This window comes from Nesoenas mayeri, assembly GCF_963082525.1.
Source record: "Nesoenas mayeri genome assembly, chromosome: 2".
Classification (NCBI taxonomy): Eukaryota; Metazoa; Chordata; class Aves; order Columbiformes; family Columbidae; genus Nesoenas; species Nesoenas mayeri.
In genome coordinates, this window is record NC_137543.1 from 9,676,968 (window position 1) to 9,702,033 (window position 25,066).

Here is a 25,066-nt window from a genome sequence, read left to right on the forward strand (position 1 = left end):
ATACCAATGCTTCCTTTCCAGCTTTGACCACATTATTCAAGAAATGACAGTAATGATGTCTCAAGCTGATGTCTAAGCTACTGACAGGCATACTTTTGCTGCCATACTAGTGTACTATTCTTTCCTTTAGGTAACTAAACTGCTGGCCTAATAAATGGCAGTGCCAACAAGACTGTCATTTAAGTCCTAGAATCTTTGCACAGAGGAATTTCTGGCTGCTGTTAATGGATGAAGGTCTATTAGAGTTAAAACCCTGCTTGTCCAAGGCCTCTCCAAAAACAATGTGACAAAACAAGGAGATTTGACATCCCAACTCAGGAAAAAACAAATTGCACATTGGCAGTAGATGAAAGTTTCTCCTTTTATTTTAAAACCTCTGTAAAATCAGAGCAATGGGTCAATTCCAGCATTCAGCCAATTTAATTAGCGATCTCAGAGTAATCGTGGTAATGAGCCAAGTCAGCAAAGATGTCATTTGGGTTCTTGCAGTTCAGGTTGCAAAAACAAGCATTGATCCACATGATTTTCCAGGAAAACTCAGTTCCATCTGGACACTCGAACTTCACCTCAATAGTCTTGGACTTGTAGGGTGTGCAGCACCTGTTGTCTGTGCAGACGCCGCAATATTTGGGTCTATACAGACTTTTACTCACACATCCTGAGATGGTGTAGTTCATTGGTTCACTGGCCCGGTAGACAGCCAAGCACTTCTTCCCAGGCTAAATCAGAGAAGAACAGAAGAGACAGGTTAATATTAATTGCTGACACAGGTAGTCCATACAAATGACCTTCCTGATATTTAAAGGGTTTTGAAGCCCATTAGGAAGAATTTTACAGCCCTGCCCTGGAGGGTGTGACAGATTTACATGTTCAGACATGCGAACTCAGAAGCTCCAAGCAGTATACTTGAAAAATACAGTCCAGAGCCATGACAGCAGTGCACCGCTGCTTTTCCACTAGCCGAGTCACAGCTCTGTCTGAAACAGCACACAAGCACGGTGGACTTGGCTTGCCTTTCCATGAAAGGACCTTTCAATGTTTTGGAACGGTGTGTTGTAACAGGACAAGTTATAATGGTTTTAAACTAGAAGCGGGGAGATTCAGGTTAGACATGAGGAAGAAATATTTTACAATGAGGGTGGTGAAATACTGGCCCAAGTTGCCCAGAGAGGTGGTAGATGCCCCATCCTGGAGACATTCAAGACCAGGCTGGACAGGGCTCTGAGCAACCTGATCTGGTTGAAAATGTCCCTGCTCATGGCAGGGGGGTTGGACTAGATGACGTCTGGATGTTCCTTCCAACCCAAACTATTCTATGACTCTATAACTGGGATTAAACATCTCTGTTTTTCATGCCAGGTTGTGGAAGCAGAGGTAGGACACATTTTTGACCACTCTGCAGTACCCTGGGTCCACATATACTCTCTAACAGCCTCCAGGATCAGAAGTGCAGCCCTCAGAGGCCTGAACGCTGCTGAAAAAAGGCTGACCCTGTGTCCAAGCAAAGCTGAAGGGGTACATGGAGAAATGGTTCCCACCTTAATGTACTTGGTTATATCCACTTCGCAGGGCCGCATGTTACACAGGCGGCTTTCCTTCAGGAGCCGACACTGGTCATTGTCGTTAGAAATCCTGGTGGAGATGCCCAGCCCGCAGGTCTTTGAGCAGGGACTCCAGGATGAGGTGTGAACAATACAGTTCTTCTGCCAGACTTCATCCTCTCCCTCGTACGCTGCAGAGACCAGATTAACCCCACATTATTCACTGCGGGCAGCTCTCCATATTAAACACCCTCTCCCCAGCTCATTTCACATTCACTAACCTGAATAATTAAATCACAGAGAAGTGGCTCGGCACTCCCGCAAACCTCCTCATCCCATCCCCCATTGCCACTGACCTACTTGTGTCAGACCCTCCAGTGCTGCAAGCACTCGGGGCCAGGGTTCATTTCTTTATTTCCCTTTGCAGCTTCGCACAAGGGGGTCCTTGTCTGGGACCCCCAGGTGCTGCCACAATGCAAACACTTAATTACAGAAGCCTGCGCCAGCCGGTGCAGAAAAGGGACGAGATCTGATCCCACCATGAGGGTTTATTTCTGAGCCCATTCAATTGATTCCCCTGTAGCAGAAAGGGGTTGACAGTCTTTGCTGTATGGCTGAGGGGTTTGGGAAGCAGCCACAGCCTTTCACTGGGAGGAAGAGCAGCTTGAATAGCTCCCTGGGAGCTCGGCAGCCCCTTGAAGAAAGGGTGGGCTCTGTTTTGAAAGCAGCCAACAGCCCCAGTTCAGGTTCCTTCACAGCCTCAGCCAAAGTCCCCACTGGTGTGCAACTCACAATACAGTGCACAGGCAGAAGTCTGATAGAAACCCTGATGCATTGAGCTTGCTCATTATTATATTTTATATCATACTAATTTTTATATTAAATGTAATAAATACTAGTCTCACTTCTATAAGACTTCTGCTTGTAAGAGAAAAAGTCAGGCAAGGAAAGTTATGTTATGCCCATTTTGAAAGACAGGTCGTGAAGACATAAGGCTGATTTCAGTAGTAAATGTTTTGAATTTGGGCCTACCCTACAATTCAAAGCTACCAGAGACAGAAATGAGAGCTAAAGTCTGGTGATTTTAACCCACAAAATGGAAACCAAAGCTCTGTTTTGTGGAAAACAAAACAAAACAAACAAACAAACAAACAAAAAAGCAGACCAAAGATTGGCAAAAAATCCATCAACGAACCAAAATCCTGGTTTACAATAAGCATCCTATGTCTTCTTGAGCTCTGATTTTGTGAGATAGTCTAAAATATGAAGCTGTGATTCTATGAATGTCACTACATTGCATCACAGGGTGTTAAGAAGGTGAATTTAAGACATACACAAAGGTGAGCCCTTCTGAAGCATTTGGGAGCATGTCTGAGGCAAATGGTACCAGCTCTGTTCAGTAGGCTATATAATCCTCACTATGAATCTGAGTGTGAGGAAAGAAGATACTTCATGTGATACATAAAATAGGTAGTTCAATAATATCACCAGTTCAGAACTGCCAAAAAGCTATACTAACACAAAGAAAATTTAGCCCAATTGGCAATAACACTTCCATAACTTCCAATAACTGTTTTCAAGGCATTATGTGAGTTTGGGACTACCAAGATACAGGGGCTTAACTCGTACTACTAAAGCACTGTAACCCAGACAGAAAGTCTCAGTTCCAAATTAAACTGAGCCCATGCTGTTTCTCCAGAGGGGCCAGACTGAAAAAAAAGATGGTGAAGTAAAAAGGACTTGTGACATCTGTGACAGCAGATCTGTGCTTCAAAGGGGACTTTGCCACACAAGCATGTTTGATGAATTTCATATTACTGCTAAGGAGTTCAAGCACATCACTGGTGTTTGCATGTCCTGTCCTTTCACTACATGCTGTGTAGAAGCCTTTGTGCCTCGTTCACCCAATAGACACCTGTCAGATCTGGCAGTACAAGCTGATACTTTGGTTGCAGACTCTGACTTCAGTTGTCCAATGACAAATGAGAGGTCCAACTCGGTTCCACCATACCTGCAGAGGAGATGTGGCGCGGAGATGTCTTCCTTATTTTCTTGGAGTCATCACAAATCCACTGCTCGCAGCACTTCCCTGCCATCTTAATCAGCTTTGGGTTTGGGCACCAGACAAGGGGAGGACGTGAGTTTGTGCACATGGGAATACAGCCCACAGCCCCGTTAATGCACGTGCAGTTGTATTTGCAGTTGGGTTGAAATGTGTCCCCATTGTTATACCTGACTCCATTGAGGACACACCCTACACCGACAATCTCTGAAAGGAAAGAAAAAGAAAGACACACAGAGTACTATTAAAATAATTCTGGCAACAAGCAGCGCTGATGTGTTTATTCACCAAGCTGCTCCCTGGGCTAATGGAGCCAACGTGGAGACACAGCAGTGCTGCAGGGTGATGTGTTCAGTGTGATGCTGAGCCAAACGTGGTCACACCATCTAGGAAACTGGTTTCATTCTGAATTGCAGCCAAAAAAAAAAAAAAATCTTTTAATGCTTCATGGAAAAAAGAATTTAGAAAATAAAACAGATTGTATTCACAAATGCTCACTTAAAATATCATTTCATGGCATGCTGGTAAAAGTTATTTGCAGTAGGAGCAATCCAAGTAATTAAAACAGATACTGAGTGAAATTCGAGGTTTTCGGGAACATTTAAGAGGACTACACTGAGCTGCAAATATGACACACCATTCTGAAGTAGAAGAGGGACGACAGCCAAGCTAGTGAAGAAGCACCACAAATGGCACAGGATTCCTACATTCAGGCAACTAGATCCCACCCAGTTTATCACAGAAGAGTTTTCTTGGAAAATGAACTAACATATTGTAAAGCCATGAAAATTAGTATCTGTTGTATATTTTTAAGCAAAATTACAAAAGTTTGAGCTTTTTAATTGCCCTTGAACAGGAATCACACTGATTTAGGAAATAAGACACAAGAAGTATAAAGCAGTAACTTTTTTTTTTCCCCCAAAGTTAGGGACTATTATTTGGAACCAGTGGCAGAAATATTGTAAAAGAAAATTCAAATTCGAAATTCAATTTCTTGTTTGGTCACACGGAGGCAGTGTGCACGCACCCACCAGGTTGCTCAAGTTTTAAGTCTGGTTGGAAATGGAGCTGCAATGTATAAATTGAAACGCTGAATTAAAATTCAGTAAGGCTTCCTATTTTTAGAATAGGCTGAGTGAAAAATCAAAAGCAAATCCCTTTTTCTGCACAAAAATGAGACTTGCTGGAATCTGAAGCACAGAGCCATATCTTCAGTTTGTGCTCACCTCAGATTTTAATAATGCTTCAACCTTTGTATTGAAGGGACATCGCTCAGTGTTGGATCCAGAGGTGAGGATTCATTTCAGCTTCTAGGTGTGCACACAGATTATGACAGTTTAAGAAAATTCTGTATTCCCTGGTGTTTTGCTTCCAGCATGTCTCTCCTAGACTGTGTTACGTCAGCCTCCTGGAGGTCTCATACATGAAGATGTTCATCATGAGAACATCGTTAAGCATAGACAGAGGGGCTGTTGAATGCCTTCATGCAGAATCGCACCAAATCTGCACCCAAGTCAGTCAATCTGGGAGCACTTTGCAGTTCCTAGCACACATGCACAACAACTGCCTCCCGACCTGGGCACATCCCTCCCCAGCCTGTTGTCTCTGCATTGGTGCAGAGAAAAGCCAACAACAAAAGGAAAGCTTTAGTGACTTCTATCTATGTGGTGTTCAGGTGACCAGATGCTGGGACACACCCCAGCCTGCCAGTGCAGATACAGCCTGAATTTCCCACAGTTTCACCCCATTTCCCAATACCAGTTCCTAGCTCTTTCAGGATCCTTATTTTCCACAAATTATATTGCATCTCTGGTCCTGCATGCACTGGATTCTCTAGACCTAGCTTTTGGCATCCAGCTGCAAAGCAAATTCCTTACAGCAGTTAGTCCCCAACACCCAGCACAGGAGTCCTGCTCTTGCATTCACTCACCCTGAGGTCAGAGCAATAGCTGGTGCACTCAGAGTGGGGTGACACAGCCTCTAGAATTATAGAATCTCAGAATCATTTCAGTTGGAAGAGACCCTCGGGATCATTGAGCTCAACCATAACCTAACCGAATGCTAGCACATTAGCATGTCCCTAAGAACCTCATCTAAATGCCTTTTAAACACCTCCAGGGATGGTGACTCTACCACTGTCCTGGGCAGCCTGTTCCAATGCCTGATAACCTTTTCTGTGAAGAATTTTTTCATAATATTCAGTCTAAACCTCCCTTGGCGTAACTTGAGGCCATTTCCTCTTGTCCTATCACTTGCTACTTGGGAGAAGAGACCACCCCCCTCCATGCTACAACCTCCTTTCAGGTAGTTGTAGACAGTGATAAGGTCTTCCCTCAGCGTCCTTTTCTCCAGGCTGAACAGCTCCAGTTCCCTCAGCTGCTCCTCATCACACTTGTGCTCCAGGCCCCTCACCAGCTTCATCGCCCTCCTCTGCACTCTCTCTAATACCTCAAAATATATGACCCCATGCACAAGAACATGTCAGCACATCCTGTTGTATGCATCTACCTTGACACTGAAAACAAGGAAAGTACCACAGCTTTCCATGGCAGCCAGAGACAAAGCTCTTCACTTTCTAACCATGGAAAGACCTACATCCCTCAGCTGTGGACACCACAATGCTCCTCACCATATAGACATAAATGTCACATAATAGGGGATATATTGTCTTGGCAGTAGGCATGCGAAAGCGCATTGGATTGGGAATCCTTCCAGACCACACTGGGGAAGCTGGGGATCAATCTTCCTACTTCACAGTGCTGTTGCATAATTAATGCCTGTGACGTATAGGAGGACTACAAAAAATAAAAAATATATATTTTTAAAATCAACTAAGAAAGCAAGCGTTTAAATAAATAAACATGAAGCAATATGAAAGTCTTTAAAGAGGCCAAGGAAGGCTGAGGTAGCTTTGACACAACATCCACATTGTTTTCCTCTCCCAACACAGGGCCAGCTGTAACGATGTCATTCTCAATAGATGTTTGTCTAACCTGTTCTTACAGACCTCCCATGAATGCTCCACACACAATCCAGACAATACATTTGAATGATCACATATCCTCTTTTCTTAATCCTGGATCTTTTCTAATCTTGAAAATCACTGGTTAAGGTTATGGCTCCTTGCACATGTCTTCTCCTGTTGTTATTTTGCCCATATCCGACAAAAATCTGGTTAGATTGCCCTTTCTGTGTGCTTCTTTTTGGTGGCTGAGCTAATACAAAGTCAAGTTCATTTCTTACTACATTTCCCATTATTCTACTGAGGAATAACAACTGCTAGTACCATTTCTATGAGAAACTTTCAGCTATGTTGAACCTCTTTACTCTTCAGACTTGCCCCTTGTGAAACTTCTGCTGATTTTCTCAGTGTATCAAAGTCCACTCTTTGCAATCTTTTCTCTTTCCTGTGGATCAGTGATTCTGTCTATTCATCTTGCAATCTCCTGTCCTCCATTTTCTATCACTACTTCATTTGTGGTTATATTCCAGCCTGGAAGACCCTTCCTCTAAATGGCTTCTTCCTGTTTATGAATATAAAACCACAACCAACATGTTCTAACAGCTTGCTAAACAGGTAGCTTCCTTTCTCATCAGCTGTCTGTATGATTGCACTCATGATTCTTTCCCTTTTAATCATTCCCAGAGTAGTGATTTTCAATTATTTATGACATTTATGAGCAGAGCAGATTCCCCTCATATTCTGAATCTCAGAACAAGTCAATATATCCTTGACACACAAAAACTACCTAATTTTCATCTTTTTCTTGAATAAAAACATTCCAGTTGCATGAATTGTCCCACCAAGAGTTTGTTATGACAAGCAGGACGAAATCCTCCTGCCTCGTGGCAGCTAACTTGACTGAAACTGTTGTCAGATTAAGGCTCAGACCTCAGTTTGTCACCAATAAGCTTTTCTAAGACATGATTCATCCCTGACTCTCTTGACAAGATAACACGTGCTATCCTTCCTAGGGATCCAATATTGGGAATAAGCCAAAATCATCTCCTAAAGTTCATGGTTTTCCTGTAGATGCCCATATTGCTTGTCAATATGCCAGCTGGATACCTCTCCCTCCTTCATCTCCAGCCCACTACAGCACCTCCTCCTGTTATGGGGAATACAGAATCATCTACTTGCAAATCTCAAGACCTTCAAATGCAGGTTGTTCCTTGCTCATGGCTGCAGCCAAATCGAAGAGCAAGAATTCAGAAGTTGTTTCCCATCTAGCCAGCTGCCCGAGAATGAAGACAGCTATAAGGCAATGGAAGATGATGAATGGCAGAGCTGATGAGCACACAGTCAGGTATCTAATGAGACAAATCTCAGTCATTGCTCAGACTGAGGGGAGCTGCCAATGTGTATCTAAGTCAAAAATATATGTACATCACTTACGTGCACATACTCCTATTTCGTACCTAGGTCTGTCTCCACTGTAGTCACAGTACAAGCCCCTGTGGAAGTCACAGGTGTCGGCCTCAGTGCAATTTTCTCCACGCTGCTTGGCACAGGTCTTGCAGCAGTCGCAGCCGTCTGTCACCAGGCTGACGCCTACCGGGCACCGAGGTGGGGACTTGGGACACTCGCACGGCCACTTACAGTATTGAGTCCGTGTGTAGGCCTCTGTTGTGGCAGGGATGGTGGGGGTCATGGTGGTGGAGATCTGGGCAATGGCCTACAAACAAAGAAACACAGCTTGGAGAGCGTTGCAGAGAAAAGGGGGCTGTGAACTCTGTGATGATTAGTCTTCAAAAAAAATCCCCTCAGATCTAAAGAAACTTCAAGGAAGCGTAAAAGACCCATGGAAAGAGAGCAGCCGCTCCTGTCTTGGAAACCTCTTCAGATATCAGCCAAGAGCAGATGTTCTGCAGCTTGGACTGGCACTCAAACTGCATAGCCCCAGCCCACTGGTAGTCTGCCTTTTCCAGACCTCTTGTCTCTAAACAGAGGTCTTTTCCCATGTAGGAACACAGGCACATATGTTAAGACCTCTCTGATACATGAGAAGAAGGTGTGACATGTCTCCAGTCTGTGTCATCCTGTGATGCTTAGGTCCGGCAAAGCATTGTGCCACCCCATAAGCTGTTGTACCTGTTCATTGAGACATAGCTGTAGGACCTCTTGGCTACTCAAAGGCTTCCTCAAACAACAGCAACTGCCCTTCAGGTCACTGAGCAAGAAAAAGTCATCGTGTTGCAGTGTGAAAGCATGTGACATGTGGCCCTGTTTGACCTCATCTTCCTCAGGCTTATTCACATTTGTGTGGGTCTAGTACCCAAAACCCAGTGGAACCAGAACCAGGCCTGTGAGCCCACCAACCTCATAGACACCCAGTCACAAATCTCTGTGTTGTAAGGGTGATCTGAAACCCACAGGCCTAACAGTTCATCACAGACCTCCTAAGGATGACTTTGCCATTTTGTCTCTTCTTGCAGTACTACTAATACTACAACAACTGCCACGTTACAGTGTCTCAGTCCTTTGACCTGAATAGAGATGAGGTTAGAGACAGAAGAAGACAACCTCTGAAAACAAAATCTGACTGCCTGTGAATGTCTTGGTGCACACAAATCTGTTTGTAAAATGTTTTGCTTGTCTCCACCCCTATAACACAACACACATGCAGTTTAGTTCTCTGGTAGAGTCCCAGTTCTAAGCAATGAAGCTTCACTGTGGCTACAACATTAAAAAACAAAAAAAAATGTATTATGCGTTTCCTTTAAGAACTCTGACAAACACCCTTATCCATCCTTCAGTGTCCAGACTATCATATTTAGCAGAAATGCTCCCTGTGAAACCTAAATAGTCATGAGGCTCAGCTCATGAGTTATCCATCAAGGTACCTCTGCAAAGCCCTTTACTGTCTTGTACAGCTTCCGTGCTAGGAGACTCACATTTTATTAAAGTACATTTCTCCACCTGCTGCTGCACTATCTAAAGGTGTATTTAAGTATTTTAGTAATTAATTACCCTGTATTTAGAACACCAAATTGTTAACACATTGGTAATCACTGCCAAATAGGCAGTGTATAGTCTGCAATGGGGTCTTCCAGCTCTCACACTGTGATTCCTGTGATGTTGCCCTGACTCACAGAGTCGAACAATTGGGATATTTCTAGAGTGTTTTTTCACCTATGCCTTTTGGCACATGCTTTTGTCCAGCATGGAGTTACTGTGGGAGCTGTAAGTGGGGTGAGTATAAATGAAGCTTCATAATGTTAGTGTTTTTCGCATTAGCCATGCACAAATATTTGCCAGCATGGTGAACAAGGAAGGAAAAGCTTTATGGGGAGGACACTGCCAAGTTTCCATTTCCTGATCTCCACTTCCTTGGCAAATAAAAGAAAAAAAAAAAAAAAGGAACTGCAAATTAATTAAAAATCTTATAATCAAATAAAAAATCTGATCAAGGTAGAAAATAGTTTTCATGTGATGAAGTGTTCTACACCAGTAGACACATTCAGTCACTATTACTGAGATAATGGAGTGCTGGTGTACCTTAGCTTATAGCAAAATCCTCAGAGGACCAAGGTTTATTGCTTTCTGTACTTTCCAGTCCATGCAGAGCAAACTTCGGATGAAATGAAACAGCACCAGCCATGTTTGTGCTGCAGGAAGGGTGCAAATTGGTCCAGTGACAAGGCAAAGATTTGGCTTTTCTAACAGGATCACTGCACAGAAAATCTGAGTTGCACATAGGTGTCAAGTAGGACACAGTAGCTCAGGCACAGAAACAAACAGGTTATTTACAGTCTATCAACAGCAGCAAGAACATGACCCTGCCTGGGCACATGTGGTCCAGAAGCCCCTACTGGTGGCAAAATGTGAGTTCTGCAAAGAATAGGTGTTTAACCCTACAAAGTTCAGACACAGAGAGTCTAGGTCTGAAAATTACTAAAGCAATCACATCCATACCTGACTATCTTGTACTGCACTCTATATTCCTCAGTGTTTTATCATCTTTACACTTTCAGGTGTCTCAAATAAAAGGTTTTCCACTACTTCTCCATGGAGAAAATGCCCCAACCCAAGGCATTGTGGGGAAAAGCATCCCCAAGAGTTCTGAACCCACAGCTCATGAGTTATCCATCAAGGTACCTCTGCAAAGCCCTTTACTGTCTTGTACAGCTTCCGTGCTAGAAGACTCACATTTTATTAAAGTACATTTCTCCACCTGCTGCTGCACTATCTAAAGGTGTATTTAAGTATTTTAGTAATTAATTACCCTGTATTTAGAACACCAAATTGTTAACACATTGGTAATCACTGCCAAATAGGCAGTGTATTTGCTCTGGGCATAATTCCCAATCCCATTGAAGCCCCCTTTACAAACAGTTGGCTTTAAAGTTGGCTTAAAATCACATTTAAACTCATGTTTAAACTAAAACATACCAGTATAATTTACTTCCACTTTAAGGCTCCTTGATGCTGCCAAAGTTGTTAAAAGAGGAACATTCAGATCAATGAAAAGCCCTGGCCTTTTAATAGTGGTATTTTTCATTCCACTCACAATAATGTGAGTAGGTGCAATAATCTGTCACTTGAGACAAGGCCTCTTCAAGTCCAACAAACCTATTTACTTCATTGCTGATCATTAAAAAAGTGCTTAATAATCACATAGACAAAAATTACACAGCTATTTAAAAAGCCCATTTCTATGACCCAACCCTGTAAGTAAATCCCCTTACAGTCCCTTGTTTCTACTGTCAACATGAACAAGCAAACAGCTTCTACCCTGTGTAGACACAAAAGTGTCTGTGAATCAACACACATAGCAAAGAGGAGCCAATAAGCCCTACAAGTCCCATGGTTTTAGTTAACACATGAAGTACTGAAGCTGAATTCTTGTGTAGGACTGTAGCTGACTTCTTGTAAAGGACTGGGTAGCTGGGAGCCATTTGGTGGCTTGTGATAGACAGGAATTTAGAGTAAATTGTTTAACGCTCCTTTCTCTAGGTCTAAAGCCTGAGTTAGCCAAGGAAGCTTTTCAAGTGTCCTTATAGTGACTATAGCTGTTGTAATTCTTGGATGTGCTGGCTGAAAAGTCCAGTGGTATGGCTGAGTAAGCCATAGGAAGGACACTTAGCATGGGTTACATGAGCATCTTCAAATAATCAGTGTGGACAGGCATCAAAACACTTCAACTCATGTATTTTACCAGTAGGAAAGGCAGGGAGAGATGGAAGCAGCTTCCTGTGCTAAACTCTATCACTACCTGATCTTCTCTGGAAACGGTTGTCCACTGGGCTTTAGAACAAGTGCACAACCTGTGCAGCTTCCAGGAACTCTTCCTTTCCCTTCCTAAGTCCCTCAAAGCTCTGCTGTGAGAGAAACAATTCTGTAGATTTACAAAATTCTTGACTTTTTCATTTTTGTGGGCAACTATCATCACTGGAATATCTAAATCCCTTTGGAAAAGTCATTCTGTCCTGCTATAATACTTCAATGTCCCAGAACACTTTTGGATATAGATGCTTTCTAATTAATAGATATTATGGTTAAGACATTATGAATAATAATGTTTTATAAATATCACAATCATAACAACTCTTTCCACAGGTGTTATCAACAGGAAGCCACACTGTAATGGCCTTCATTGATGACTATCTGTAACTAGAAAACAAACAAACAGATAAAAATAACCAAGGCAAACCCTCATGTAAGTTAAAGTTTCATGAATATGCCTTTAGAGTCAATATAATGGAAAGGAGGACAACAGTTTTATAAGAAATACAAAGTGAGAATGAAAAGAAACTTAACACCAAAAAGTACAGTGCTGGCGATTTGACAAGTTTATTTTAAAATGTCAGAAAGATAAAAGAATGTGTCTGCTAGGAAACTGTTTTTTTTTCAGGTACTGGTAATTAACTTGTTTTGTATAATTACTCTTCAAATCTAGGGTCTGCAGATCTGTTATCTTGGATGCTAAGGAGAAAATATTCCACCAAAAGTTATTCATGAGCTCTAATTTTGCTGCTTTTGGAGGTACAAGCCCATTCTCATTAAATTAAGAAGAAGCCTTTCTCACCCTGCCACGTCTGACAAACCTTGCTCCTGATTTATTCTTGGCAAGCTCCAAAATCACTTTCTTTTTACATCTGCAGAGAATAATATTTCTCTAGCAACAACTAGCAGCTAATTTCTGTGTTCTTATTCAAGTGGAGAGAATGAGAAAATAAAAGGTTACTGCCTGCCTGCCATGGCCACAAACTCAGTATTTTTAGTAGCCGTGAGTTTTACTGTGCAAGTCTCAAAGACACAAAATGGGTACCATCATTTTAGCAGCACGCTCTAGTTACTCGTAAAGAATATTTTCAATATGTTGGAAAATACTCTAAGTTTGATTTAGTTCTGAAAACTGGAACGACTAAGCTACAGTATTGAAATTAGTATATACAGTCCAAACTGCAAGCTAACCAAATATATAGCAGCACTTTTACATAATGAAAGAGGAAACCTCCAGGTTTGTTTATAAGCAGCAAAGCCCTAGATGCATTGTGATATATTCCTTTGCTTCCAATTTTTGCAAGTGTTTAAAAATGTGTATTGAATTCACTGATTCAGTGATGCAAGATCTTATTCTTAAAGGCTTTTCTTTTCAAGTATTTATGACCATGAGCCAGCACTGTGCCCTTGTGGCCAAGAGGGCCAATGGCATCCTTGGGTGTATTACAAGGGGGGTGGTTGGTAGATCGAGAGAGGTTCTCCTGCCCCTCTAATCTGAGCTGGTGAGACCACACCTGGAATATTGTGTCCGGTTCTGGGCCCCTCAGTTCCAGCAGGACAGGGAACTGCTGGAGAGAGTCCAGCGCAGGGCAACAAAGATGCTGAAGGGAGTGAAGCATCTCCCGTGTGAGGAAAGGCTGAGGGAGCTGGGGCTCTTGAGTTTGGAGAAGAGGAGACTGAGGGGTGACCTTATTAATGTTTATAAATATACAAAGGGTGAGTGCCACGAGGATGGAGCCAGGCTCTTCTTGGTGACAAACAATGATAGGACAAGGGGTAATGGGTTTAAGCTGGAACATAAGAGGTTCCACTTACACTTGAGAATAAACTTCTTCTCAGTGAGGGTGACAGACACTGGAACAGGCTGCCCAGGGAGGCTGTGGAGTCTCCTGCTCTGGAGACATTCAAAACCCACCTGGACACCTTTCTGTGTAACCTCATCTGGGTGTTCCTGCTCTGGCAGGGGGATTGGACTGGATGATCTTTCAAGGTCCCTTCCAATCCACAGCATTCTATGATTCTATTTTTTTCATCACAATGAGCTGTGTGAAGGTAGGGAGAAATTATCCATGTTATTCTCTTCCATTTTATTGATGGGAAAAATTCCAAAAGGACAGTGACTTCTAAATTTAAAACCTCTGACTATTCACAGAGCTGGGGAACTGGTTACGAAAAGTTGGCAGTTAGAGGTCTGATCAAACCATAGTACCTTATCACCTTCTGCTGTTTTCTCCTGGTGGTAATTTGCTCTAAAACAAACAAAAAAAAAGGATATTTGAGCTCACTCTTACATGCAAAAGCTGCTTTTTGCAGGACACGTGCTACTGAGTGGACTCCTTTTAATTTCCCGCAGTAGAACATTGTAAAGGAATTTCATTTAACCTACATTTCTGATACTGCCTTTCTGAGCAAACGCCAGATGTCCTTGATGGAGGGATGCGACATGATCCGGATTATCCCCTGTCCTGCGTCTCTGACACATTCACAAAAGAAAATGGTCAGTGAGACAATCTTTATTAAAATGTTCTCCTTACTACTATGTGATGAAATCAGCCCATTTGCAGACTGACCCATCCTCACCGGTGGGAGTCTGTGCACCAAGGTGTGACAGGAACAGACTGTCACTGTTTAGAAATAACTCCAGATTTTGAAGCTTGACCATCCTAAACAGGGACACTGGATTTAAAAACACAACTTTAAGTGGACACTGAGGGATGCGTTTCCCACGAAAGGGCTGTGCATTTGTACTGTCCCTCTGCCAGAACACACATCTGCTTTCTCCTGGTTCCACCTACTGGCTGAACTGTTTAGACAACACAAGCAGAAACGCCTTTAGAGGCAACTACAGCACTATGTACCTCCCTAATGGTTCTTAGCAACTAAAGCACCCCAGGAGACTTACATCCACATTCACAGAGTTGCAAACATCTTAATACCAACCTGATGTAGCACTGTTGCCAGAGGAATACAGTGGTTGGAGCTTAATAAAGAAGAGAAAACAAAAAGACTAAACAAAATAATATATTAAGTAAAGCCACATACCTTTCCAACTCTCCGTTACGTATCTGGGCAAGCACAGGGATTGCTTTAGTTTCATCCCAGAACAGAAGGAGGTTTACAACTCATCATGTGTATCAGAGAGACAGGCACACTAGCAATGAAAAACAGCACCTGGCTTACATCAGTGAACTTAAACCCGGCCCTCAAGGCAGAAGTTTGTTTCTTAACCTTACTCAGCTGGAAATTCTGAGCTGAATATTGCTGAAAATTCGCATTGTTATTACACCCAAAACAGATGAGTTGACAAAAAGCTGGTTCTTACAGCAAGATCAGCAGTAATCACTGTACCATCAGGACTTCCTCACTGTTATAGTCTTGCTACAAATCCCTAAGTCCCATGAACACTCATAAACTATCATAAGGCAATATTAGTGACAAGTGAGCTAGCATTAGGGCAGAAATATAAAGCAGGTTCTGCAGGACATATAGTGGTAAAAGGAAAATATGATTATTCAGGGCTCAGCTTCCCCGGACCATGCATGAGCTTCTAGATGCCTCATTAAAATTGATCCCAGACATGAAAACTCCAGAACATATTGTAGAATAACAGACTTTGAACCCCCAAAATATAGGGTGGTTGTATAGATGTCACGTGCCAACTGGATTTATTCTTGCTGTGTACTGTAGGCTGAGCAGAAAGGAACACTCTGCGTGAACTTTAACATTCAATGGCTTAAGAAAATAAAATATCCATGGTGAGTCAACAATTAATATTTCTGTGGATCTGTGTGATGAACAATCAGCTTCCCATAACTTCATTTTGGAAAATGTATCTGTGGGAAAAATGTAGGCAGATGTTTGAAACAGTCTTTTCTAACTTATTTTAGAGAATTACAGAGTAAAGGTTACATACATTCACCTCTTTGCCAAAATATTGCTTATACTGGCAAACTCAGTTTGGCCTTACATTTTCTCCACATTTTTCCATGATGTGTTCTGAGGGAAAGAACTTCCCTGTTAGAAAGCAACCTGATGTTTCATAGGTGTTGTCCCAGTAAGGGCAGCACTTGCTTAGAACAGGGTGATCTAAAAACGTTTGGACATCATTAACAAATTGAAACTGTCACCACAGACTCCACTAATCAAGATATTAAACAGTATAGTTTCTGTGCTGTAAGAACATCTTAATGTCTTGCACTGGACATTTGGTTTGTGCAGCTGATGAGCTCATTCAGTGAAACTACCTTGCAAAGTAACAGAACATCTGGCGGAACAACGACAAAATTCTCCAGAAGGGACAAGCAGACAGACTTCAATTTTAGGAAAGTGGAAAATGCACTTGGATCATCCAAGGTCATAGGGTTACAAACAGTGCTAAAACTGTATAGAAATAGACGTTGCCATATGAGCCACGAGTGTGGTAACAAAAGCAGTATCACAAATCCAGCTTCCAGACAAGTTCAGATGGCTTTGGCAGAGGTCATACTTTGCAATTAGCTGTGTTCTGCATTTGCTTATCTCCTATTTTTCAGCCATGGCCTTGACATCAAAAGAAAGACGCCTTCTGTCTGTTTATTCCCTTGCAGATACTCTGTCCCAAGCAGGGCGAAAAGGTAAAGTAAATAAAATATAAAAGCTCGACTTCCCCCCCCCCCCAGTTGCAAGAATAGCACAGATTTCATGGCATTTTTCAAAATCATCTTGGTTTTCATGGTTTTTCTAATAAAAATAGAAATCTGTATTTTCAAGTAACAACAATTTTCTGTTTCTGTTCCAATGAAGAGTATTTTGATTTAAAACAACTTTTCATTTTAAAATTTCATTGTTATTTAAGTTCTCAAATCTGAAAGAGTTTGCTTGACCTCACATCACTACTTCCCTAAGGCTGCTGATGAACTGATGAAGCTATTTCCTTTAAACAGTAATTTTCCTCCTGTATCAGTTTTCCACTGCTATTTCCCCCTAGCTTTGCCTTTCACAGTGGATCACTTTATTTTCCAACTGTTGAAGCATCTTCCTCCTTGAAATCCATACTAAGGGACAATTACTTGCTCTCCTTTTGCTGCTGTTTAATAGTTTGTTTAGACAGAATACGGAAAATAATCTGGTCTTGTTGAGATCTTAATAGATTAATTCACTGCATGGACTACAGTTTTGAGCCCTCACTTTAAAAAGGATATCTTCAAGTCAGACAAGATGTCTTCATCAGTTTGGTCCTGCATTGTGCCACCTAAAGTCTGATTCTGGCACAGGGAAAAAAAACCTAATATTTTTTGTTAAATGGTGCATTTAATACAGACAAATTCTATTTTGCAGGTCCATCATAGTCAAAAACATTATTTGGCAGATAATTTTTTATTTTATCTGATAACAGGAAATGTATGAGAAGTCTGGTTTTGTAGCTGGAAGAATTCAAGATAATAGAAGGAAAGGGAATCTGCTGCTACTACTCCTTTAATGGCCCCTTTGGAACACATGTATTCATCCAAAAAAGATGACTGCCATTTAGTATAGTGATGTATCATTATATCAAAGCCCCCTCAAGACTGCCAATGAAAGATGAGCCGTCAGACTGCATTGCTAGAACCCTGTGGTTATATAAAATCTATACGGAGCCTACAGTTTGTCTGAATAAACAGCAGCTTTTCCAGGTAAAGAGTCTCACTAAGAAAGGCTATTACTTTGCTCCAAGTGTGGCATGTTTTGGAAACTGTAGCTTATAATATTTGATGAGATTTGCTATACAGAGCATACAGATGGAAGATATAAGTCAGCAACATCCTTAGGAACAACAGAAGATGCTGGACCTTTGCACACTATCAGAGGACCTGAAAGTGATTCAGAGACTGATTGCAGAACATTAGGAATAAGTTTGAAATTATTTATGTTATCTTACCCTTTTTCCAGGCAAAATCATTTCAGAATTATGTCTGTGTGTGCAGAGAGATCAGTAAAGCAGCATTTGTACATTTGAAGCAAAGGCATCCCCACAGGCCACAGCCTGGCCACCTGATCTAGCTATAGTCTGGCCATACTTCTGTAAGGAAAGCAGCTTTTCTGCACAGAATCATGAAAACCAAATGTTCAACCACAGTCTGACTAGTGTCTGAGCCTGTTGCTAGAAAACTAAATCAGGAACCCACTGAAACTGTGATACTGTGATACTGTGAAACCCAGGGTGGGAGAGGGGTATCATTAAATTGGATCTTACACTAAGTAGTGGCAAAGAATAATGGCGATATTGCAGTTCTAGGTACCAGCAATGCCAAACCCTGTCCACATGATCACTGTGTTGTCCTTGCAAGGGCAAACCTTGCACCTCTGTGTGCCCAGCCTGGCTCTACTCATAGAATCACAGAATCATAGAACAGTTTTTTGAAAGGACTTTCAAAGCTCATCTAGTCCAACCCCCTGCAATGAGCAGGGACATCTTCAACTAGATCAGGTTGCTCAGAGCCCTGTCCAGCCTGGCCTGGGATGTCTCCAGTGATGGGGCATTTACCACCTCTCTGGGCAACCTGGGCCAGTATTTTACCACCCTCGTGATAAAAAACCAAATTCTTCTTCATGTCTCGTTTGTGATTCTGGCTCCATCCTCTCTTTTGCCTAATTTAACAGAGCCAGCCTAATTTAGCTGAGGACATGGGGACAGTTTTCTCTGCTTCACCAGTGAAGATATGGAACAATGAAATGTGACCCCTTCTTTCTTTCTTCTGGACTGCAACACTTATCCCTCTTCCCAGTCAAGTGCCAAAGCAGATCTGCAGTACATAGTTTACAATTGATGAGAGGACATGGAAAGGAATCTTTTGGTTCAAAAGGGGAGAAAGTATTACCAGGAAAGTGGGAAGAAGAAGCTGAAGGATTCACCACTGGATAAAATCTGCCTTGACCAAGATCAAGTCCTATTCAAACCAGAGAGAATGGGAACAAGAGATTAAGTCAAGGATGAGAGATGCAGAACCTTTGCATCTGATATCACCCACCATGACATTCTCTGAGAATAAACAGAGAAACTTCCAAAGATCACAGACTGATGCTTATTGCATTGAACCTTCCATCCTCAGAAACAGATGTGAAAGAGTCTACTAAATCATTGGTGCTCATTGCATGCAGACAGAAATGGGTACATGACACACCAGACGGTGGAAGGCAAGTTTGCATGATTGGTACAAATGACATAGAGTTACTGATAACATTATGGTGAATACAGAGAAACTAATTTTCTTTTATAAGGCCAGAGTAGTGTAAAGGAACCCCAACCTCTGCATCTGAAAATCAGACTCTTTTTTGAAAAATCTGGGGTCATTAGGTAAGTGGTTTTCATTACAGTTAATTTGGATAGATATGGGGAAGATTGAAGAGATGTTAAGAGCTGCACCCCTCCTCATCAGCAACTGTGCACAGTGTGCAAAATGTGACAGGAGAAAACTCAGGGCGGGTAAAGGAAGTGCATATGTTGTTAAAAACTTATTAAGCTAGGAATGGTAGTATTTAAAGTAAGGAAGGGAAGTAGGATCTGGAGACAATGGGATGCATCCAGATAGCAAGAGGCTGGACTTATGTTCTGAACAAGTGTCAGGCATCTGGAAGTCTCTGAAAACAGAACTGTAGGGGTGCTAAGATATCTGGGAAGTGAATGAGTGTTGTTATCACACTGAGGGTGCAAAGGCGAAAGAGACTCACATGGTCAGGAGACAAATCACAAAACCTCCCCACAAGCTACAGTCATATGACATGGTTAAGGTAGGATGGGGAGGAACAATGAACGTGTAATAACCAGAATGCCCATGTTATCAGAAAGAGGAAAAGGGGACTAAATACCTTCTACCTCTTCCCTATCAAATTCTACTGACATGTCATCATGTCAGCAGCAGGACAGAAACCATGCCACAGCCTATGTTACTTCTAACAGTAAAGTTTTCTGTCTTTACTATATATAGAAGTCCCTCCTCCCTCTTTCAAAGTCCTAGGAAATATTGCCATCACATTTCTCTGAGTGCTATAAAATGATTCACACAAAAATATGTGTATCCAAAAAAATTACTTCTGTTTCAGGGTTCTGAAAGAAAGTAAAAAACAATAAATATACAGCACAGAGAAGATGCTGATTAAAATCAGTTTCTGAAGGAACTGAAGTATTGAATTCTCTGCGGACACTATATCTTCCTAATCTGTTTTCTTCTTAAAGCTGATATCAAGTTTTTAGGCACATGAGAGAATACCAAAAAGATGCCTCTTGAAATCCCCCTCAATGGATTTAATTTTGTCACAGTGTTTAAAAATGTGCCGTAAAGGAACTCTAGAAGGAAATCTGAAGTCCTTTGCAACAGTGATATCTGATGTCTATAAACAGGATCAAGTAGCAGAATACTAAACACACACATCTGTGCATTTTTTCTTCTGACTGAAAAAGCAATAATCCTACAGAATAAGAACACACACACCCAAAACAAATGAACAAAACAAAACAAAACACCACCACACACACACACACAAAGAAAAAAGCAACAACAACAAGCACAAAAAAAACCATACTTTTACATACATTTTACATACATTTAAAATACTTTTAAATTTCAGAATTCCAGTAAATTGTAAATTTAGTAGAAATATAGCTGCAAGCTCTGGATGAGTTCAGATGCACAGAATCACTCAGAACACAGCCAGAAGGGGCTCTGTGGACAAGCAAACCAGGTAGACAACAACCCAGAAACATGGTGATCCATTAGCTGGAGAAATGAGGAATCACTGTAAGCTCTTATTAGATGTTAAAGTGAGACCAGCACCAACAACCTGACCAAATTTACAGTGAGATCATTTAGCAAGAGTGTGGTGATTAGCTAGAGGCTCCTTTTCCCAAGCTTTGCTGAGCTTATCCACCTCAAATCCCTGGAACAAGCCCAGCCTAAGTAAAGGAATTGACTAGTTCAATATGTGGAGCAGGGACATTACTTGCCAAAACATGTATACAAAGACCCTTCACAGAGCTGATACTAGAGGTCATGAGTGCTAAAGCTATGAGGATTGGGAGAAACCAATAAACAAATTTGGAATTTTTAAACTTTTCTAGATCATTCTTAAGAACCTGAGGTAGATTGGAGTATAGGTTTTGTGAGCTGAAAGGAGGAGACTGCAAATTGAGTAAACTCAATGTACCCATCAACAGATACACCAGATCCAGGACACCCTTGTGCTGAGTGTTTACAATCTATTAGAAGAGATGGGTTTGCCCAAATAGTTTGTATTTCAAAGTAGAATGCTGGTATGATACATCCTCTTTCTTTGGCATCTGGGAAGATGAAATCTAGTGACATTTTCACCCAGCTCCTCAGCTCAGTCTCAGTGGTAGTCAGGAATACAATGCCTACAGTACCTTAGCCTAAGAGACATGCAAAAAAGACATCAGAATTCCACAAGTTGAATTTCATCTAGTATGAAACTAATCCCTTAAAGCTGTCACCAATCTGAGATAAATGAGTTCATAAGAGACTCCAGTCTATCTGGGGATCATGTTAAAAATCAACACCATCACTGCTTTCAGTCACATGAAAAATAATAAAGCAATTTCAAAGCAGGCATCCAATAAAACATGGGAAACCATGAAGTGTTTTTGTGTTAGTATTAATTTTCTGCACTCTGTCATTAATTTCATGGGAGCTACAGGTCCAACCAACCAACCGAAAACCAAAACAACCTCCGTTTCTTTCTTAAGAAAGCAAAAAACATGCTGCTTTCAAGACCAGGCCATCAGGAGTGCGAAGTTTTGGAATACACAGGCTTTTGAGTGTCAATCCATCTAATTAAAGGCAGAAAAATAACTTTTTTCTTCTCAGTGAATGTAAAAGTTACTCAATTCTTACACCACCAAGAGGATATCTGGTCAGCGTTCACCCAGAAAATGCAGGAAAGAGAAACAGCCTCTCAGAAGACATACTGAGTTTTGTTTATCTAGCAACACAGTTGGAAAGAGGAGGAGAGTGGGAGGAAATAAATTTGATTGGGACCTGGAGGTGACAGCGCAGTAAGATGGTTACAAATAAGACTACTAAAACAAGCCAATGTAAGCAGCTTGCTTTTAACAGCAGTTGCTTAAGAGAAGTTCCTTTCTAATGTAAACCACATGGCCACCCTGTTAGGACACATGGATGTGTCTTGTTCACTTCTCATAGTCACTGAAAAGGATAAATGGCAGCCAGAACAGCATGATTAAAATATGAATGCCTTAAAAGAATATTGATGCTAATGAAGATCAGATGATTTGCACAGTCAAATTAATTTAGAGCGAGTCAATAAACAAAAACCACCGATAATCAAATGCATATGCACAATGGCTCCAAAAATGTCCCTGAGCAAATTACGAGCTCACTGTTCAGTGTTGTGAAAGATTGCAATTTGGTTACAAGCAGCTACCACATTTGCAAGACACTTAGATTAGTGGGATCTTTTACACTGGTGAGATTATGTATAAAAGACCCCACTCTCCTCAGCTTCTCTGTGCAAGTAGCTGCTCTCACAGCTGCTGGATGCAACCCCTGGGTCCTCTCTGCTGACAGCAGAGATCATTGCACTGACTACACAAGAGACTCAGTAACTACTCTAGGTACAATGCCTAACATTAGGCCTACTAACAGCAGAGAAGGTAAACACTAGATCAAGGATGTCAAACTCATTTTCACTGACAGCCACTCCTACATTTATACAGTCCTAAAATTACATTCGGCCCTTTGAAGGCAACTGCGAGACTGATGTGGCCCCTGGTGAAAATGGGTTTGATACCCCTGCTCTAGATTGAAGGACTAGGGCATGACTTTGCTATTTGAACTCAGCTTTTTCCTCTCTGTGTCTGCAGAACAGGGTTACTAACACTTGTCTTGCTACAAGAAACAAACCCTGGAGATTGTGAACTGCCCAGGCCATGGAGAAACACACCATCAAGGGAGATAGCAGCCAGAGAATAAGGGCAAGAGAGAGCCCAAAAGACTTCTTCTATGAAGATGTCGGGATGAATAGGGATAGGTAGGAAAGCCAAAGCTGCTCAAAGGGCTATAGGCCTGTGGCTCTGCTGGTGATGTGCCTGGGAGGAAGATATTTCTATCCACTCAGCCACAGAAATATCAGTATTCAGCTTGTAGTATATTAATTTTGATGGATAGGACTTTCAGAGGTGTCCGGAGGACTACAAATGCAGGAGTACACCACAGCAACTTCAACTCATCTACTTTAGCAAAAAATGCAACGTATCTCCACTTTGTTCACATGAAAGGAATGAATGTCTGGCAAACAGAATGTTCCTCAGCCTAGATATACCTGCAGCTCCACACCGGTAGCTCAGGATGCCACAGCCAGATGCATCCATGTTACCACCAACAGGTCTGATACCACTGATGCCATCAATTAAAGAAGCCATGCAACACCAGAATGAAAACAGACACAGATGTGGTGAAGATTTTGTTCCGGTATGAAGGACTGAAATACCCTTGGCATATAACTTGTCCAAAGCTGAAGTCCTTTCTCATCCCATGCAATGAAAATTCTGTTTACTAGGATTGGTCCATTGATGTTCTTCTGATGCCCTTGCCAGGGAATTTATTGATTGAATTTTAATCACTGTGAATTAAACTTCAAAGGCTTAATTACTTTCTCCTCCATTAACACAATATCAGAAAGTGGGGATTGCAGATTTTCACCAAAAGCAAGAAATCCTGTTTTGTTTGGGTGTTGTGTTTTGGGTTTTTTTGTTGTTGTTGTTTTGTGTTTTTGATTAAAGTGTTAAACCACAATAGGATGTGAAATGTGTGGGGATGTCCCTTCCACCCTGGACAGGGACAAGAGAGGAAATTTGTTTTAAGGAGAGAAGCTGTTGATGTTAAAGCAATGCAACTGCAGGATTTGAAGGGTTAAACTGTCTGTTTATTGAGCCATGGAACAGGCAATACACAGCTGTATCAACAGGAAAGTGGGATCTGGAGTCAGAAGTGCAGTTTTTAACTTGTCCTTTTCTTCCTCAGATCTACCAAGGATGTTAACAGCTGAGATTTAATACAAAAAAGAAAGACCTCAACTGTGCAAGTTCTGCAGCAACAATGTACAGAGAGGGAGCAGACCAGGCTCCAGTGTGCTGGCAGCCGGACAGCACTTATCAGCAATAGCATCCACTTTTCAGGCCACCACAAAGAAATAAAGCCTATTCAAGGTTTGAGGAAGTTTCACGCGATGGGAGTTTGCTGGATTGAGGATGACTGATTGAGGTTGAGCTGAGCCAGAAGAAGCCAAAACACTGTGGACCAGACATCCCATGACTATCCACCTCTCAGCATACACTCCCACATTTTGCCAGGTCTCCAGGTCACTTTTCTCCTTTCTCCCCTACTTTCATTGGCTGAACAACCCTGTGAAGTTATAATTTTGATTTCCTGTTTCTTCAATTTTTTAAGCCAAGCTCACAGCCTCAGAGGAGTGTCCAAGTGTCATTGGTTTCAATTTGGATCCAAACACAAAGAAGAGAAAAATAAAGAGATATTAGAACACTAGTGTGGATTTGATCTCACATTCCTGACCCTACACAGAACTCCCATTAGCTTTCCAAGAAAAAAGTTGAATTCAGCATTTTAATTGAAACACACAAGGGCTTTCTTTTTCTTTCCCCTCCTCTCTGTTTCTGTTACAGAAACTATCTATTAATGTACTGTGTAATGTATTGGGACAATGTTCATTGCCTGAAATCCCTCTATCTCATCAGAACAATAGAAAAAGGCAGGAAATACATTTGGCTCTATTGGAAGGTGAGCAAAACAATGTGACTTTTGTTGCTCACATGGTTCTTGGGTTATCTTTCCTAATTGGCCTGTTTTATTGGGAAAATCAAAACACAAGCACACAGACAAGAAAACCTTTTACAAAGGAACTGGTGCAAAATGTGAAGAAGCAACATTATTTTTCCCAAATATATTCATTTTCAAAGTCAACAACTAATAATTTCAAGCCTGCTGCAAACTGCACTGTGGTTAAGGGGAGTATAGGGCTGACCCCTGGGGACCAGGGTCTCACACTGCACATTCACAGACACCACAATTATTTACTCCCCAAACTAGAAGGGAACAGATACTATCTGCTTTTTTAGAGGATGCCTGGATTTTACATTCACTCTGCTATGTTTTCATCCTATTTTTCATCTCTAAGAGTGGTTTAGATACATACTCTGAGTTTTTTTCAGGTGATTGCCCAGTTAGAGTA

The 25,066-nt window shown here is 41.6% G+C and overlaps 1 protein-coding gene across 1 annotated transcript in view; it reads right to left on the reverse strand.

The window, feature by feature from the left end:
* Positions 1-419: 419 nt before the first annotated feature.
* The window catches only part of CCN4 (cellular communication network factor 4), a gene marked incomplete at both ends in the record, with an annotated part of 37,076 nt that continues 12,429 nt past the window's right edge, over positions 420-25,066 (reverse strand). The window contains 4 exons of the mRNA XM_080338735.1: positions 420-719; positions 1,539-1,732; positions 3,553-3,810; positions 8,000-8,279. Coding sequence (XP_080194861.1) covers positions 420-719; positions 1,539-1,732; positions 3,553-3,810; positions 8,000-8,279 — 1,032 coding nt within the window. The remainder of the gene's footprint in view (positions 720-1,538; positions 1,733-3,552; positions 3,811-7,999; positions 8,280-25,066) is intronic.